This window comes from Centropristis striata, chromosome 10, assembly GCF_030273125.1.
Source record: "Centropristis striata isolate RG_2023a ecotype Rhode Island chromosome 10, C.striata_1.0, whole genome shotgun sequence".
Lineage (NCBI taxonomy): Eukaryota > Metazoa > Chordata > Actinopteri > Perciformes > Serranidae > Centropristis > Centropristis striata.
The window spans coordinates 31,065,405-31,082,288 of record NC_081526.1 but is presented as its reverse complement, the minus strand read 5'-3'; the positions used below and the strand labels follow the sequence as shown (position 1 = coordinate 31,082,288).

Sequence of the window (16,884 nt, the reverse complement as noted above, 5' to 3'; positions counted from 1 at the left end):
TTGCTGGTTTACTAGTGTGTTTGGGGTCATTGTCTTGTTGAAACACCCATTTCAAGGGCATGTCCTCTTCAGCATAAGGCAACATGACCACTTCAAGTATTTTACATATGCAAACTGATCCATGATCCCTGGTATGAGATAAATAGGCCCAACACCATAGTAGGAGAAACATGCCCATATCATGATGCTTCACTGTCTTCACTGTGTAATGTGGCTTGAATTCAGAGTTTGGGGCTCGTCTCACAAACTGTCTGTGGCCCTTGGACCCAAAAAGAACAATTTTACTCTCATCAGTCCACAAAATGTTCCTCCATTTCTCTTTAGGCCAGTTGATGTGTTCTTTGGCAAATTGTAACCTCTTCTGCACATGCCTATTTTTAACAGAAGGACTTTGCGGGGGATTCTTGTAAATAGATTAGCTTCACACAGACGTCTTCTAACTGTCAGAGCACTTACAGGTAACTCCAGACTGTCCAGGTTGTCTTACGTTTTCTGCCACATGTCTCTGGTTTTGCTCTCCATTTTAAAGCATTGGAGATCATTTTAGCTGAACAGCCTATAATTGTTTGCACCTCTTTATAAGTTTCCCCCTCTCCAATCAACTTTTTAATCAAAGTATGCTGTTCTTCTGTCTTGAACGACCCATTTTCCTCACGCTTTCAAAGAGAAATGCATGTTCAACAAGTGCTGGCTTCATCCTTAAATAGACACATCCACCGGATTCACACCTGTTTTTTCACAAAATTGATGACCTCACTGATTGAATGCCACACTGCTATATTTTTTTGAACACACCCCTCTCAACTAATTGCCCAATTGCACAGCCTTAAGAGCTGCATATCACGAATGCTGGGTCTTGTTGGTTTTGTGAGAATCTACTGCACCTACTGGTACCTTGTTTGCCATGTAGCAATAAAAAATATACTAAAAACCTGGATTCATCTGGTTAGTCACATTGGACTGCTTTTATTTTGAACACTACTGTACCACCTCTCATTAAGCTCCATTGTGCTGCAGTGACTGCAGACACATTTATCTGCTGTAAACATCTTAACCCTGCTGGTTATTATGAATCCAACTACTTTCCTTGGCAAGCCATCACTGCGTAGCAGCTGAGTGGTCAGGCAGATGGTTCAGGTCAGGCATTTACCCTGAGTGGTTGAGGTCAGGATAGCCCATTGGCCAGGGAATAGGACTTTTACAAATCGGGTTTCTGGTACCTCGTGATCATGAGGGCTTGATCATTCCTACTGTAGTGCTTCAAAGCTACACAGGGCATGTTAAGGAGAGAAATAGGATTCAGAATAATACCTGGTTGTCTGAAAATGTCAATGTGACTATAAACCTCAGGAACTACTGCTCCCATCATGTGCTGTTTTGTGTTCGTCATTTAAATCGAGTGGAAACCACATCCAACTGGCACAAACCAGCACTGTGCCAATAAACAATGCATGCAGTAATAAGCTCAGAACAGCTCTACAAGAATAGTCATGCTCTACAATTTATTATAATAAGGTGCATTTATCAAAAAAGGTTTTCCTGGAGGAAAACAATTTTACTCTGGATGACATTTTTAAATTATGAAAAAGCCCTCAAACCCATACAGCATTGCATAACTCCACCACCCATTCTCACAGATCAATGTATACTGCAAATATATTCACCACAATTGTATAAAATACTCTTAATGGTGCTAGAAACACATAAAAGTTTCACACCAAGTGGCAGAGAGTATCTGAATGTACCTGTTTTTTAAATTAATCTCTGCTTATGGTTCTCTATGGTATGTCAGCTTTCACTGTAAAGCATATGGTATCCATATGAGAGAAAGTAGGTCAAACAGGCCAACTTACCTTAAATGAACTATGCACTAGTGTTTCATCCAAATCAATGACCACACAGATCTTCCCCGCATCATTCGTTTGCATCTGTGGGAGCAGTGGTTTTGCTGGAACCTGAAGACAAAAAGAGAGTTAAGACCTAATCCTCATTGCTTACTCCATTGAAGTGCTTTCAGGCCCATAATATGAACTACAGCCACAAGTAATTACTTTAAATACAAGAAATTACCATCTTGATTTGTAGTGTAGGACTTACAGCTCATTGTGTGTGTGTTTCTTGTCCCTTAAGAGGCTGAATTGTGTTTTGACGTTTGTGTTTTGGTGTTACAGGAAACCTTGGATGCTACAGCTGCTGCCACATTGATGGAAGCATGTAAGTATCACTGTACTGTGGCTCATCCTTCAACAAGTGGGCAGAGAACGGTGTTTGTTAATGTGATTCTGCTGCTAAAAGCAAGCTGGCGCGACCAAATGGACTGCTTGTAACCCTGACGCATGTGTCGAGTGGACAGACACGTGAGGATAATGGTGTTTGACACAGATACCACACAATCTGCCAAGATGAGATTTCCTGTAACTTATTCACTGCCACAGTTGGTTGTACAGTCTTAATGACTTAAAAATAGACCAACAGATTGATGACAGATTTGCCTCGTTTCTGGGGTGATTTAAAGTTTCTCCCACAGCTCCAAAAACTCAACTTTTATCTACTTCTACACTTCACAGCTATGGTGCAAAGACATATTATACCTCCTCTGTTGGTGGAATGCAGTACTCGCATTCACAAGGCTCAAAGGAGTCATCGTCACCCTGCTCCTCTTCTGAATCCGTGCTTTGTTCGGCATCCTCGGTTTCCTCAGTCCTTCCAACCAGTTGTGAGACAACACTGTGAATAATACCTACAGTAGGTCCTATTTCTCTTGACATTTCACTGTCATCTGATTCTGGCGTTAGTTCGTCACTTGTTTTTTCCACAACGGAGCTGTCGGTTAAACTCTCACTCAGCTCGATAACTTCAGTAATTGCAAATCTAACTGTTTTGCACTCCTCTGCATCCCGAGCATCTCCTTTTTCACCCCATGAAGCATCTCCATGGATTATGTGATCTTCCAAAATAAATCCATTCAGGGCTAGTTTAACAGACGACTGGATGCTTTTAATCTGATATGCGTAGTATTCCTCAACACCTGGCTCGCACATCTCTGCACTGTCCTCTTGATCTACAAGTGACCAGTATGGCTCCATTTCTGAACATGCGATAAATGCTTCTTCTTCAGCCTCTGAGACAAAAGGAGTCTGTAAATGTCCGCTAGTAGATTTATCTTCACAAAGACATGCAGAGTTCTGAGCATTAGAGACTTCATCTTCATAAGCATCACCTTCAACAGAGATGTCCTCCGCACATGGCGCACTCATACTGTCCTCTTGAGCAGAGGACAGGCAGACTTCAGCGTCTTCTTCATTATAGATTTCAGAAACATGGCCATCAAACGCAGTGTCTTCATCTGGCTCCGTTTCCTCATAATTCTCTGCAGGAGCTTCTGATTCATTTTCTTCAACTTCATCCCCTGCTAAGCTCGATTCTGATTCTACCATCCAATCTTCTGGTTGTTCCTCTGACACAGAAGAGGCATCACCTCCTTGACTTGCATCTTCCTCGTAAGTATCTTCAGATGCTTCTTCGGGAGCATCAAAGCATCCATCCTGTTCAGTAATCTCCTCATCCTTTTCTTTAAGATTGTATGCATTTTTGGCAAGTTTCTGCGTCTCAGATTGAACTTCTTCAAGTTCGAGGCGATCGTGGATATCTCCTCCATCGAAGCAGGAGATGTATCGTTGCTTTTGTGCAAACCCGTGTCCAAAATAGTCGGCTCTGTCAAATAGATCAAAATAATTCTCAATAACAATATCAGCAGTGGGTGTTTTCTTTTTAACCTCATTGCTTCCGTTGATATTTGGTTGCTCTGTTTCTTCCACTTCTTCGAAAGATTCCCACTGCAACTGCTCATCACTCGAGTCTTCCTGAGATCCTTTTTCTGACTCCCCAGACGAATCCGAGCAGTGAGCTGAAGGAATGCTGCCATCCGGACAAGTCTTAAAGGATTTGGTTTCGACAGAAGAGCATACTGAAGATCTGTCTTCTTCGGTGCCAAACTCTGAGGACTTGTCGGAAGACTGTTCCAAATTAGCGCATTGTTGATCACACTCTTGGCTTGTTTCAGAGTAATCCGATTCACACATTTCATAGTCATCTGTGTTTAATGCGGAGACTTGCAGAAAGTCTTCCTCAGTGAGATGACGAACATCTTCACGGTCATCAAAATAAACATGAGCAGTTGTGTCCAATTGTAGGGAATCTTCAATCAGATCTTCTGACAGTGAGTTCTCTTCGTCAATAGGTTCATCCTCGTGTTCAGGTGGACAGCTCTCGTCATCTTCATCATTGGTGCGTTCATCGTACTCACAAAGTTCATTGCCACAGTCCAGTGAGTCAGAGAAGTTAGGTGTGTCTGGCTCAGAATCAAAAGACTGCTGATCAGAAGACTCATAATGTTGCAGTAAGTCGAGGTGTTCTGCGCATTCAGGTATGAAATCAGACATTTCACACTGCCCAAAACCGTCACAGTTCACTGCCAATTTATCTGGCACAATGTCAAAAGACTCAAACTGCTGATCAGAGGGCTTGCATTGCTGAAATAATTGGAGGTGTTCTGCACAGTGTTCACAGCAAGGACGACATTTGGAAGCTAAGCTATGATTAGCACAGTGCTCAGAGGGCTTGCAAGGTTTAAAACACTCACAGTGTTGAGCACATTCGTCAAATGGTTGGCTTAACCCCGGAGTCTCACACTGATCAAGGATCTGGTCGGATTCAAAAGATCCATCGCTTTCTGAGTATTGCTCAAAACTTTCAGAGTGTCCACTGCCATATGTGCAGCATTCAGTGTCATCTATATTCATGCTGCAGTGTTCCACACAGAGGATAGAAGAGTCCATTTCTCTGCTGACAGTCTGCTCAGTATACTCCACAAGGACCTGCATGCCAAGTTCAGCACTTCCTTTTGAAGAGCTGGTTAAATCTGCAGCTTCTGTTAATTTGGGAACTTGGCATTGTTCAGCAAGCATGGCTTCAGTAGACAGCTCCCCTTCTGCGGAGATTTTACTCTGCTCAGAGTTTTCCAGATACATCAGGAATATTTTTCTCAGTCTTGGGTTTTTACTCCATGCATTGGCTCCTGATCATGCAGAGTCCAAGTTGAAATGACTGGCAGGTAACCGAAGGGGTCCATTCAGAGTGAATATCCACACAGCTGGTGGGGGGAGTCACTGAGACCACAGCCCCCAGAGAGTGTAAGAGCAACAGGAGCAGCATGCACGTTGATATGACAGTTTGTCACAACCAAAACTGAGCCTAGCACTTGACTCGACCCTCCCCTTTGCCAGAGACCAAGCAACTTATTTTGGGGACTTGGAAAGACGTGACAAATAACTTCTGGAATATCAAATCTCTATAAAAGGCTGAACTAAGGCATAAATCTGAAACTGACACCTGAGAACGTCTTGACCATTTGATCTTCAGACCATAACTGCCAAAAGCCATGCTGTTTTCCAAGAATATACTCGGCTTAACCGCAGGGAGTATTGTCAATTGACCAAAAATGTTACGTAACGGGATAGTGGTCAATAATGGATGGACTATCAGGCACCGGCTTAGCACATGTAAACATCCTCATCATGTTTCATATTTAAACAAGCTTTACACAGGACATCTCTATTCATTAATGCAGTATTGAATAAATGATTGACAATGATCAGTTTCTATTATTAAACTCTCAAAGTCTCTACAAACTCTACAAATCTAAACTCTCAACTCTCCAGGAAAAGTTTAGGAGACTTAGACGACTTCATAACTCCTGATGATTAGTGTAATGTGCTTTGCTCATGACACATTTACAGGAGCCGATTTCTTTGCAATTTACCAGTCAGACTGTAATATTTACACCATTTCCGCCATTCTTGTGAAGCCCAGTCATCGTGACAGATGTCTGAACACGGAGTGCTTTTCAACACTTCCGTGCATTACCCCTCTTGTAAACACGAAAAGATTTGAGCCAAGAAAACACGTGTTTCACGCATCACGCGGCTATCAATCAAGCTGACCACATGCTGCCCAAAGACGATAAGGGTGAGAGGAAGGTGATATCACAAGTAAAGAGTAGGACAGGGCTGATGAGAGGTGAACTTACTTTTGACAGAGTCCCATTTTCTTCGACCAGGAGGGGGGCATTGTTTTTCAGCGGAGGTGGCTCCGATTGTTTGTGACATAGACAGCAGAAAAGGCTGTGGAGAAGGCCTCTGCTGCGAGGCTTCTTCGAGGGGGATGCTTCGTTGGCACCTGGGACAGAGTGAGACAGAAACATAAGGTCTAATTTTAGCACTTGAATAACTGTGGGAAGTGAGCTGATATCAGCCTATAAACCCTGCTAAATGAAACTGATTAGAGTGTGTAACTCAACTACAGTTGCAAGTGGAACCTGTCAAACTACTCAACATGCTTTTTGAATTTAATTAATTCTTAACTGTATTGTTCTTTATGCAACTGTGTTGCTTTATTTCGTCACTGACTGATAGTATCTCATGTGTTCCAGTCACATCTGGCCAAGACTCATCCATTTCCCGACGTCAGTATTGGCAGCGATGCTGATCTGGTATATCCGATCTGTGCGTGGCTCTGCTGGGTCTGTCACCAGGACCCCTACTGTGCTCTTCCATGTTGTGTATTGCTTGTCAATGGTTATTTTAGTTGTGTAGCAAAAGGTTAAAAGATGTTGCATAACAACATATAGGTGTACATTTCAGCCCCAAAAATAGTCAGGTGAAGACATCCAGGACAAGATTCATTCCTAGTGTATATTTTGTTGTTCAAATACCAAGAATTTGATTGAATAACTATAATAATAATGAATTAAAATACTAATGCATAATGACTAACAGTGAAAATGTTTAAACACAGGCAACAATATTTGTACAACCATTTTTGTTATGTATTGTATTGTTGTTTATATATATATATATATATATATATATATATATATATATATATTTTAAAAGGTATAGAAATACAACAAAAGATAACGGAACAAACGGTTGGTCACTTGCTGGCCATAGTGATGGAATTATATCCTAGTTCATACAGTAACCCCCACATGAGGTCACAAACAGTCCATTTCTCCCAGTATTGTAAGAATTTATCAACCTGCCAATGTAGCAAAAAAGTAATTCTCTCCATAATTCGGACAAAAGTCTAACATCTATCCAGTCAGTCTTTGTTGGAGGTTCAATCCGTAACTATTTTTGTGTGACTACTTTCTTGCTGGCTGCTAATTATATCTTTAGAGATAGATATTTAACTTTAACAAGCGCAAATCTGCAATAGCTGCTACCATGCATGCATCGATGCCTCCATGCATTTACATACATGCCAGCTCATAAACACATGAACTTGCAAAATTTCAGCCTTCTAGGGCAAAAACTATAGCTAGGGACGGGTGGGGGAATTATAGTATAGAGTATAGAGCTGATGGTCACAGCAGGAAACTACTCTCTACTGGGTCCAATGACCCCTCCTGCATGGCTGTATTACAAATGGTTTATGAGTTATAGAAGAGGCAAGACCTAAGTATAGTGGGTGGACGTATTCCACCCCAATGAAAAAGGAACTCTCTGCTCAGTGCAATGATGCATCTACAGCAAACGCTACAGTAGCATGAGTTTGACCATGGTATGTGAATCCATTTTGTTATAGGCCAAAGTGCACCACCAGAACAGAGATATTTACTATTTAAAACAGGGTTGTCAAACTGATCCATGAACGGTCCCTTGTGGCCTCAGGTTTCCCTTCAATCAACTGAACTGTCCCGTACAAAGAAAAATAACAGACAGTTACCAAAGTTCCTCTACATTTGTATGGATGATGGCCACAATTTTTTTGAAACAACAGATTTCAGAGACAAATCTTTGTTAAAGCATACTGTTGCACATAAAGTTGGAATGATTTTGTTTTCAGACACAATATGCACTTTATCTGTCGAGAATAAATCACATTGTCGCACTCATTTCATCAATATAAATATTTTATTCCAACTTTATGAGCAACAGTGTAAGTTAATGTATATGGTTTGAGCTTGAATCATCAACAAGATACAAGAAAAATAAATAACAGTGTGATATAAAAAAAAATATATAAATAACCATGACTGTCTTATGACTGCATGTGCATTTATCTAATCCCTAACCGATGTAACAACAGACATCGGAACACACAAGTGGTAGCAAACAACCCATCTACTGGTGTCAGAGTGATGAGAGAGTTTTCAAAAAAAGAAAAAACTCTGACAAATTAGCTGAGCCTGGACGAGCTGTCGGAGCTGTCAGCTAAGGCATTAGCATGGCGCTCAGACAGGACTAAATGTGTTGCCTCAGTATGAGGTATATCATGGACCTGTCAGCTTGCTTTGGGTGTAAATGTGTAATGATTGCAAAGAAGCACAGATGGGCAATGGTTATCTTGTTGAGCAGATAACAAATGGAGTCTGTGTGAAACAAGAAGCGTATACACTACGACACCAGTGGTGGAAGAAGTATTCAGATCCTTTACTTAAGTAAAATTACTAATACCACACTGTGAAATTACTCCAATACAAGTAAAAGTCCTGCATTCAAAAAATGTTCAAGTAAAAGTACAAAAGTATCAGCATCAAAAGGTACTTAAAGTATCAAAAGTAAAATTACTTCTTATGCAGAACGGCCCCACTCAGATTGTTTAATATATTATAAATGTATTATTAGATTATTTGTATTGATGCATTTATGTAAGCAACGTTTTAACTTTGTAAAGATAGGTCTCATTTTAACTACTGATTATACTGTAAAAAATGTCTAATCAGTTTAAAGTGATCATGTTTTTTATGTTAATTCCCACACTGAAAATGAACTGAAATGTAGTGAAGTAGAAGTATAAAGTTACGTAAATTGAAATTCTTAAGTTAAGTACAAGTACCATACAATTGTACAGTACTTGAGTAAATGTACTTAGTTACTTTCCACCATTGAACTACACTGACAGGAGCACTTTGTCTAATGTGGGGGGATGTTGGAAAATATAAATTAATAATTAAGAGTAAGCATAGCAATTGTTAAATTAATGTATAGCTTGCTATTGACTGTTAACAATCCCATAATAATAATAATAATAATAATAATAAAGGTAATCTAAAAGATAATACAATAAAAAAACTGGAAATACAGAGTAAATATAAAAACACAGGAAATATAGACAAAATATCAAAACAATGACACAGCAAATTCACAATAAAGAACAATAAATCCTTTAATAATCAATGTATTCGGCCCAGCTTCACCTCTGAACAAGTCTGACCTACTTTCAAGTGTTTTTCACTATGACTTTGGCCTGTTGACTACTTCATTCAACTGGGGCTCAAAGTGGACGAAGCCTCTGGAGAGCTGTCATTATGGCCTGGGCATGCTTGTCGGGACATACCTCTCTTGGTCCCAAGATGAAAGGTTTGTGTGCAAACATGTGTGAAGGGAATGGGCAGGTGACGCTTGTTAAAAAACATCACGCTGCTCAGTGCAATACCTCTTCTGATATTACACATCAGATTGCTTAAAATAGCCTCCAGAGCAGCTGCTGACAGCGGTTAATTATGATATTCGATGTATATTTATATAGTGTCGCATACTGCCACCAGGCCGTAAACACGCACCAACAATACATTGCAGTGTCACCTACACGGTAAAAAAAAAAAGTAGTTTTTACGGTAAAAAAATGGCAGCTGTGGTTGCCAGAACTTTACCGTAATAAATACGGTGCAACTTGTTCTAATATTACGGTAAAATGATATTAGCACTGTTGATTTCATGTTTAAGATTGACATTTTATTCCATATTTTACCGTATAAATAAAAATATTTTTTACAAAAAATAAAAGCAAAAATTACAGTGATGGCTTATATATTAGCCTATAGTATATTGCCAGTGTATTTTACAGTGGAGTAATGTATTTATTTATTTATTTTAACTGTAAAAATACTGTTTGGGCTGATATATACATTTACAGTGTTTCATTGTTACTGAAACTGAATTAAACTATTTATCATTTTACGGTCTTTTACTGTCATGGTTTAGCAGTTTTTCACCGTAAAATCTACAGACATTTTTTACAGTGTACAGTACAGTGCACAGCAGGAGTCTATGTGTTTACACTGCACAGAAAGGCTTCAGTGCATGCACAGAAAAAAAAAAGTTAAACTGCAGACACTGTATACTCTGCAACATCGCGTCATTCCCAAAGCTTCCTAATGATCATGTCTACATTGCAAATGTCAACAGAAACCCAGGCAGCACAGACAGAACTGGCTCCTGATAGAATGAGTCCAAAATAAGAGCGGTCACTCATGTCATACATCTGGTTTCAATTACGTTCCTGTTTGTTTTTTTTAGCATGTAATTAAAGACAGATAATGGTCTGATGGATAATGTTCTGGAGGAACGATTGGTAACACAGTACAACTAAAACAAACATTTGATATCCAGACAATTCAGCCGAAGTGTAGACTATATTTAGAAAAATTTTCAGTGCTTAACCTTGCCGTCAGACCGACCTTTTCAAGTTTATGCAAGAAGAACTAAAGCCATTATGTATTCACTCTTCAAAGCAGCAAGACTCTTTTGACAAAACCAGTAATTTTACCACTCAGAACACAGAAGTTGCTGCCTCAATCGTTTAGTTTGTGTTAAACTGTGACTTTGGTGTTTTAAAAGATTCATCAGAGTCAAACAATAACACCAACAAACTAAATGAGCAACTTCCATGTTCTGCAAGGTAAAATCACTGTTTTTGTCAATGGAGTCTGGTGGCCATATAAAAGCGAGAGAATAGTAAAGCTTCAGTTTCCCCCTCATTAACTAAAACAGGGCTGTCTGACAGCAAGGTAAAGTGGTGAAAACGTTCTAAAAACAGAACACACTTAAAAAAAATGTTATGGTTTTTTTTATGTTTTTATGTGGCCTATTTTTAGACTATTTTAGACTAAGCAATGTTTAGCTGCTGCACCCATCCACAGCAGTATCTTGATAAGGTGCCTGCTTCTGCAAGCTGGGGGCATGCCGACCACCATCTGCTGTAGACAATACACTGACTATGGATAATACTTCTAGAAACCATGTTTTTAAAAAAATCTTAACTATCCCAGGGCACCCAATTGTTTGAACTTGTTCGAGAAAGCATTTCAACAACTAGTCATGGGTGAATAACTATTATGGATGAATTAAAAAATCATAAATCAAGTTATGACTCATATTTTGAGTTAGGAATCATAGCACAACAACCATTTGAGGAGATGTCGAGTGTATCACTTACATTTATTATATATAATAAATACATCATGTTTGGAAACAAAAAAACCAAGGAGCAGCAATAGGAAAATGATTAACCCACAAAACAAGGGACAACTAACCATGCCTGATATTTTGGCTTCGTATTCTCTTTATCTTGAAATAGAAACCTTTGTTATGGGCCCATAGATTGATAGCTGAAATGTTAAAAGTAATGTCAAAACTATATTTAATTCCCATGCGAAACTGCAAACAGCACCTTGCCCATTTTGGGATAACTTGGGATATTTTTTTCCCTCTAATGGACTGAAGATGAACTGTGGAAAGCAGTTATCACCACAGACACTATATCAGTGTTGTAAAGAGCTCTAAAACAGCCATGCTAGCAGCTCCGTGGGGCTGTACTGGGTTATATGCACAGTGTGAGCTACATGCTAATGTAGCTCAATCACAATGTCTAAACCATAGACTGTATATAAATATTTAAAGTGTAGCTGAGGCTGTATTTTGTCTTCAGGATCATGCAACAAGAAAACTTAATCATCCTGAGGAGGATGTGTATTTGTACCAAATTTCATTGCAAATCATCCAACAGTTGTTAAGATACTTCAGTGTGGAGCAGAGTAGTGGACTGGACAACAACACTGCCATCCCTAGAGCCCTGGCACTGGTGTGGCTAAAAATAAAGTGCGAGCTTGACATGGGTGTACCCTTTTCCTCAACACAATGGGATGTATCAAATTAGAACACTATACACTATAGAAAGAAAACATTGCATTTGATAGAAAGTTTTACAAATATAGATTTGTAATTTACACAACATGCATATAAAAGAAAATTTACAATAGTATATATATTCAGTATCAAAATGTAAATCTATATCGACACCCCTAGGCCAATCTATGCACATGGTCACCCATAAAGTTGGAATAATTGTGTTTTCAGACACAATGCTCTGTTAATTGTGGTTGTTTTTTGTTTTGATTATTCTCATTGGATTTGTTTGTTTTTGAGTTTACTTTGTTGTGTTACTCGCACATCGAAATAAGAAAAGCTGAACTGAAATGAACAGATCAATAAAGTTTTGCGAAGATATGCACTTTATCCGTCAAAAATAAATCACTTTGTCATTTCTTGGGGTAAAAAATATTTTATTCCAACATTATGAGCGACTGTGTATATATGAGAGTTTGTTTACTTTGTTCATAAACTGTGTCACTGTCATGCAGGACATAGTTTGTGCAGCATACACAGCTTTTTTTTCTTGGAGCTGGCCCATGTTACATGTGCAGGTTGGATCCTGATCTGCAAGTGGGTCATCTACATGACATGTTGGACCCGTGACAACCTTAAAACACTGACACTCAGCTGGTATTTAAGAGCTACACACTGATCATAGTTGTCTGCAACCTGATTTTAAAGAGCACTGGGGAGATCACAAACTAGAGCTCCACTGATATATACAGTCATGGAAAAAATTATTAGACCACCCTTGTTTTCTTCAGTTTCTCGTTCATTTTAATGCCTGGTACAACTAAAGGTACATTTGTTTGGACAAACAACAAAAATAGCTCATAAGAGTTTAATTTAAGAGCTGATATCTAGACATTTTCCATGGTTTTCTTGATAATGATTTTGGTTTTTATCAAGAAAACACTTAGCTTAGCTAGCTATTTTGGTTTTTATCATTATATTTGTCCAAAAAAATTTACCTTTAGTTGTACCAGGCGTTAAAATGAACAAGAAATTGAAGAAAACAATGGTCTAACAATTTTTTCCATGACTGTATATCAGCCAGTTGATTTTTCAGCATCAGTATTGGTGTAAATGTTGATGAGTTGAGTTTTTTTACACAATATAAGCAGAAAAACACACTTGGTTAATTAAGAAATGTCCTGCAGAGCATGCTCCGACTTACAATCTGGTGGAAGGCAGTAAAAAATCAGAGAAACAAGAGTTTCACGTTACTGTATCAAAATGCAGCTGCTGTTTAAAAGAAAAAAAAAAAGAAGCATTTGCAATTTGGAACCTAAAACAGCACTCCCTAATTCTCCTAATATCAGCATTGGCCCAAAAAAAATCCAGTATCGGCAGGCTGTAATACAAACCTTGAACAGAAACAATCACAGCCATCTGAGTTAAACTCATTCACACCACAGAGTAATTTCCATTCATGATTAATCTCTCATGGTTTAATCAGCCTCACGTGGATGCTCAGGTAGCAGAAATGTGTCAGAAACAAACTGTACTGCAACATTCCTCACACCTCTCCGCCAAAGAGGCTCAGACACTGATAATGAGGTTACAGCATATCCGAGGGGCAGCAACGACCTCGCGCCACATCAGCATGTTTCAGCCTACTTAGTTAAAAGCAGGCTTATCTGGGACCCTTTAGGCCAGGCATGCCTCTGGACTTGGTTGCTTCTATTCCTATCCAGACACAGAAAGAATGAGGCCTCCCATGGCTGACTTTCCGCCACTTTGACATTTGATATTCTGTTACAATCTGACAACTCGCTTCACACCCCTCCACAGCAAATGGTACGGCAGGTTCACGTTGCCTAGCTCATCAGGTCAGAAGAAGGTTCAAACGTTAGAAAAAAATCACCAAATCTCAAACTACTGGACTAGAATGGAGTTTAGATAAATGTTTTGCAAAGACTTTTCCTGAATTCCTGAAGTGAATGCTCTATAATGCCTATTTGGCTGCAGCATCTTGTGAAACAACAGAGGGGATTAAAGTGCTCCCCCTTTTCTATTTCTCTGGCCCCTCACTGCTGGATAACAGCCATGTTTTGGACTCATGACCTCTCAGCCAGAGGGGAAGCGTTCACAGAGCAGGCTGGAGTTGGCTTGTACTGTTCAGCCAGACGGTGCTGCCACCTTGTGACCAGACTCAGCATTACTAAAGGTCAAATCAGACACACACTGATACATGTAATTCAGTTTTGTTGTGGGTAGATCATTAAATTAACTCAATCATTCTGGTAAAATCAGTTCATTTAGATTCTGTTGATGAGAGGACCAATGCAATAGCATGTGGATTTAATTTAATTTAATTTAATTTAGGGCTTGGTAATATGGCTAAAATCATTCAATATCTCGATAAAATATACAGTCATGGAAAAAATTATGAGACGACCCATTGTTTTCTTCAGTTTCTTGTTTTAACATGTGTTTTGGTAATTAAATAAATAAATAAATAATCTATATGAAACATCCATATAGTAATGCATCTTTGCACACAAATGACATATATATATATATATATATATATATATATATATATATATATATATATATATATATATTTATAGTTTGACTTATTCCCATACGAAGAATTCTTGGGTGAAGACACACAATAAACCTGAATGAATTAATGAATGAATAAATTCATTTCTGCACACTACTTTTGGTCAAAGCATTTTGTGTTCCATAGGGCCTCTACATATTATTCTACACAGGGAACCGTGTCCTGAGCCGTATGCACTGTTGCATTCTGGGTAATGGATCTCAAAGGCTGAAGAGCTTGTGAACTTTGCCAGTTGGTGTGATAATGCAATGTGTGATGTAAAAACAAAAAAGAACCTTCAAATGAGATTCCCTTAAAATACTTCATATCAGATTTCCTGAGAAATTTGAATGAGTATGTGCTTGTTATTATTGATTTAGACGATGTTACTGTGTATGAGGTTATCTAACTGTATGATTTCATCTTGATATGATTCCACTGAACAATGACAAATTATCATGTTGAATTATCGCCCAGCCCTAATATATTATAAATTCAGTACCTAAACCATCAGCCTCCTCTTACATTGTTTTTTCATTCAATCTCATATCGTAAATAAAGCAAACACCACAACAACACAACGCTCACTTGAGATAAGACCATTTGACTTAGAAAATTACAAAAATTTCAGTCACTTTCAGTCAATTCAAGTCTACAAGTCCTAAAGCTGTGTTTAATAAGTGTTGCAGTGGTTTACTGTATTCATTTTATACTATTGTATTAAAATATTATCTACTGGATTGGAAAAACATTTTTTTACTTTTTTTTTTTTACTTCTGTCTTCCATTAAAACATTATAATTAAAATAAAGTATTTGTTCTGTTCATTAGCTTTGTTAAGGGACATCATGACTGGTAATAATAATAAAACTAATACCTTATACTGTGAACCTAACCCAAACCCTTTAAGGGCAATAAAGGCTAAAACAACTAGTCTCTGGAACAGTTTCTACCTGAGAGCTGTCTTTGCCCTGAACGCCTCCAAGAAATAAAAATAAAAACATTTCAATACTGTGGAACAAGAGTGCAATATATGTATTTTATGTGCAATAACTCCTATTCTGTCTCTGCAAATATCTCCACCTGCTGCTCCCCCTCCTTGTTCTTGTGGGGTTTTTTTTAATAGGTTTTCTTTTTTTTTCTTTCTATGTTTAAATGATTGTATTCTGTTGCACTAAAATGGGAGCTGCTCTTTTTTAATTTTGCTGTACTTCTGTGCAATGGCAATAAAAAAACTTTTCTGATTCTTATTCTTAAATAATTTTCTGAGATGGTTGTCATACCGTGAAAAATTTGGGAATGTTACTTCTCATTTTCCCCTTTACATTTCAACCAGCAGCCAGCTGTCCGTCTGATGCCAGGGCCTCGGTCAAAGAGAGTAGTAGGAGCAACCTATCTTTGTCTTGCAGTGAGGGAGCCAAAACACACAAATAAAACACAGTTTGCACATTTGCAGTTGTGTATTGTGCCTGTATTCTAGACTATTAATGTACAACAGTATCAAGCCAACCACTGGTCACCGTGTTAATTGGGTTGGGAGCATCAGGACGAATATATGACATTTTACTGGGATGAGAGAAATGTAGGTTTTCTTGATACATTATACAGCCAATTAATCTGGTCTGAGAATGCTTCAGAATTAAACTTCACTCATTGTTTATAGCATTAGAAGATTGTATTGGAGCTTAATCTCAACTGGAGACGACACTTTTGGATAATTAAACATGCCCCAGGTCAAATTGACCCACGAACATTATTGCTGTTCCTGAGGAACGAACATAGCAGTAGGGTTAACTTTAGGAGTAAATATTTGCCTTGTTTTGTTGAATAAGTTACATAATTATCGATTCTGAACAAAAATGAATGGAATCGTTTGTTCATGAAAATGTTTCTCAGAACACTGAAATAGTTACCTTATGAATTCAGAAAAACAGGAATAATCTTTTTTTCCCCTCAAGTGAATACATACAGTCATGGAAAAAAGTATTAGACAACTGTTTTCTTCAGTTTCTTGTTAATTTTAATGCCTGGTACAACTAAATGTATTTGTTTGGACAAATATAATGATAACAACAAAAATAGCTCATACAAGTTTTTCTTGATAATAACCAAAATCATTATCAAGAAAACCATGGAAAATGGCCAGATGTCAGCTCTTATATTCAACTCTTATGAGCTATTTTTATTGTTATCATTATATTTGTCCAAACAAATGTACCTTTAGTTGTACCAGGCATTAAAATGAACAAGAAACTGAAGAAAACAAGGGTGGTCTAATAATTTTTCCATGACTACTTCTGTAGAATTGTCTGTCTTCGAAAATATCAGACATCCT

General features: G+C 38.2%; 1 protein-coding gene across 1 annotated transcript in view; it reads right to left on the bottom strand.

Annotated features, from left to right (window-relative positions):
• The window catches only part of LOC131979375 (carboxy-terminal domain RNA polymerase II polypeptide A small phosphatase 1-like), a 33,480-nt gene that overhangs the window by 14,686 nt on the left and 1,910 nt on the right, over window positions 1-16,884 (bottom strand). Inside the window, exons 2-3 of the mRNA XM_059343332.1 lie at window positions 6,089-6,237; window positions 1,854-1,955 (exon numbers count right to left, since the gene is read on the bottom strand). Coding sequence (XP_059199315.1) covers window positions 1,854-1,955; window positions 6,089-6,237 — 251 coding nt within the window. The remainder of the gene's footprint in view (window positions 1-1,853; window positions 1,956-6,088; window positions 6,238-16,884) is intronic.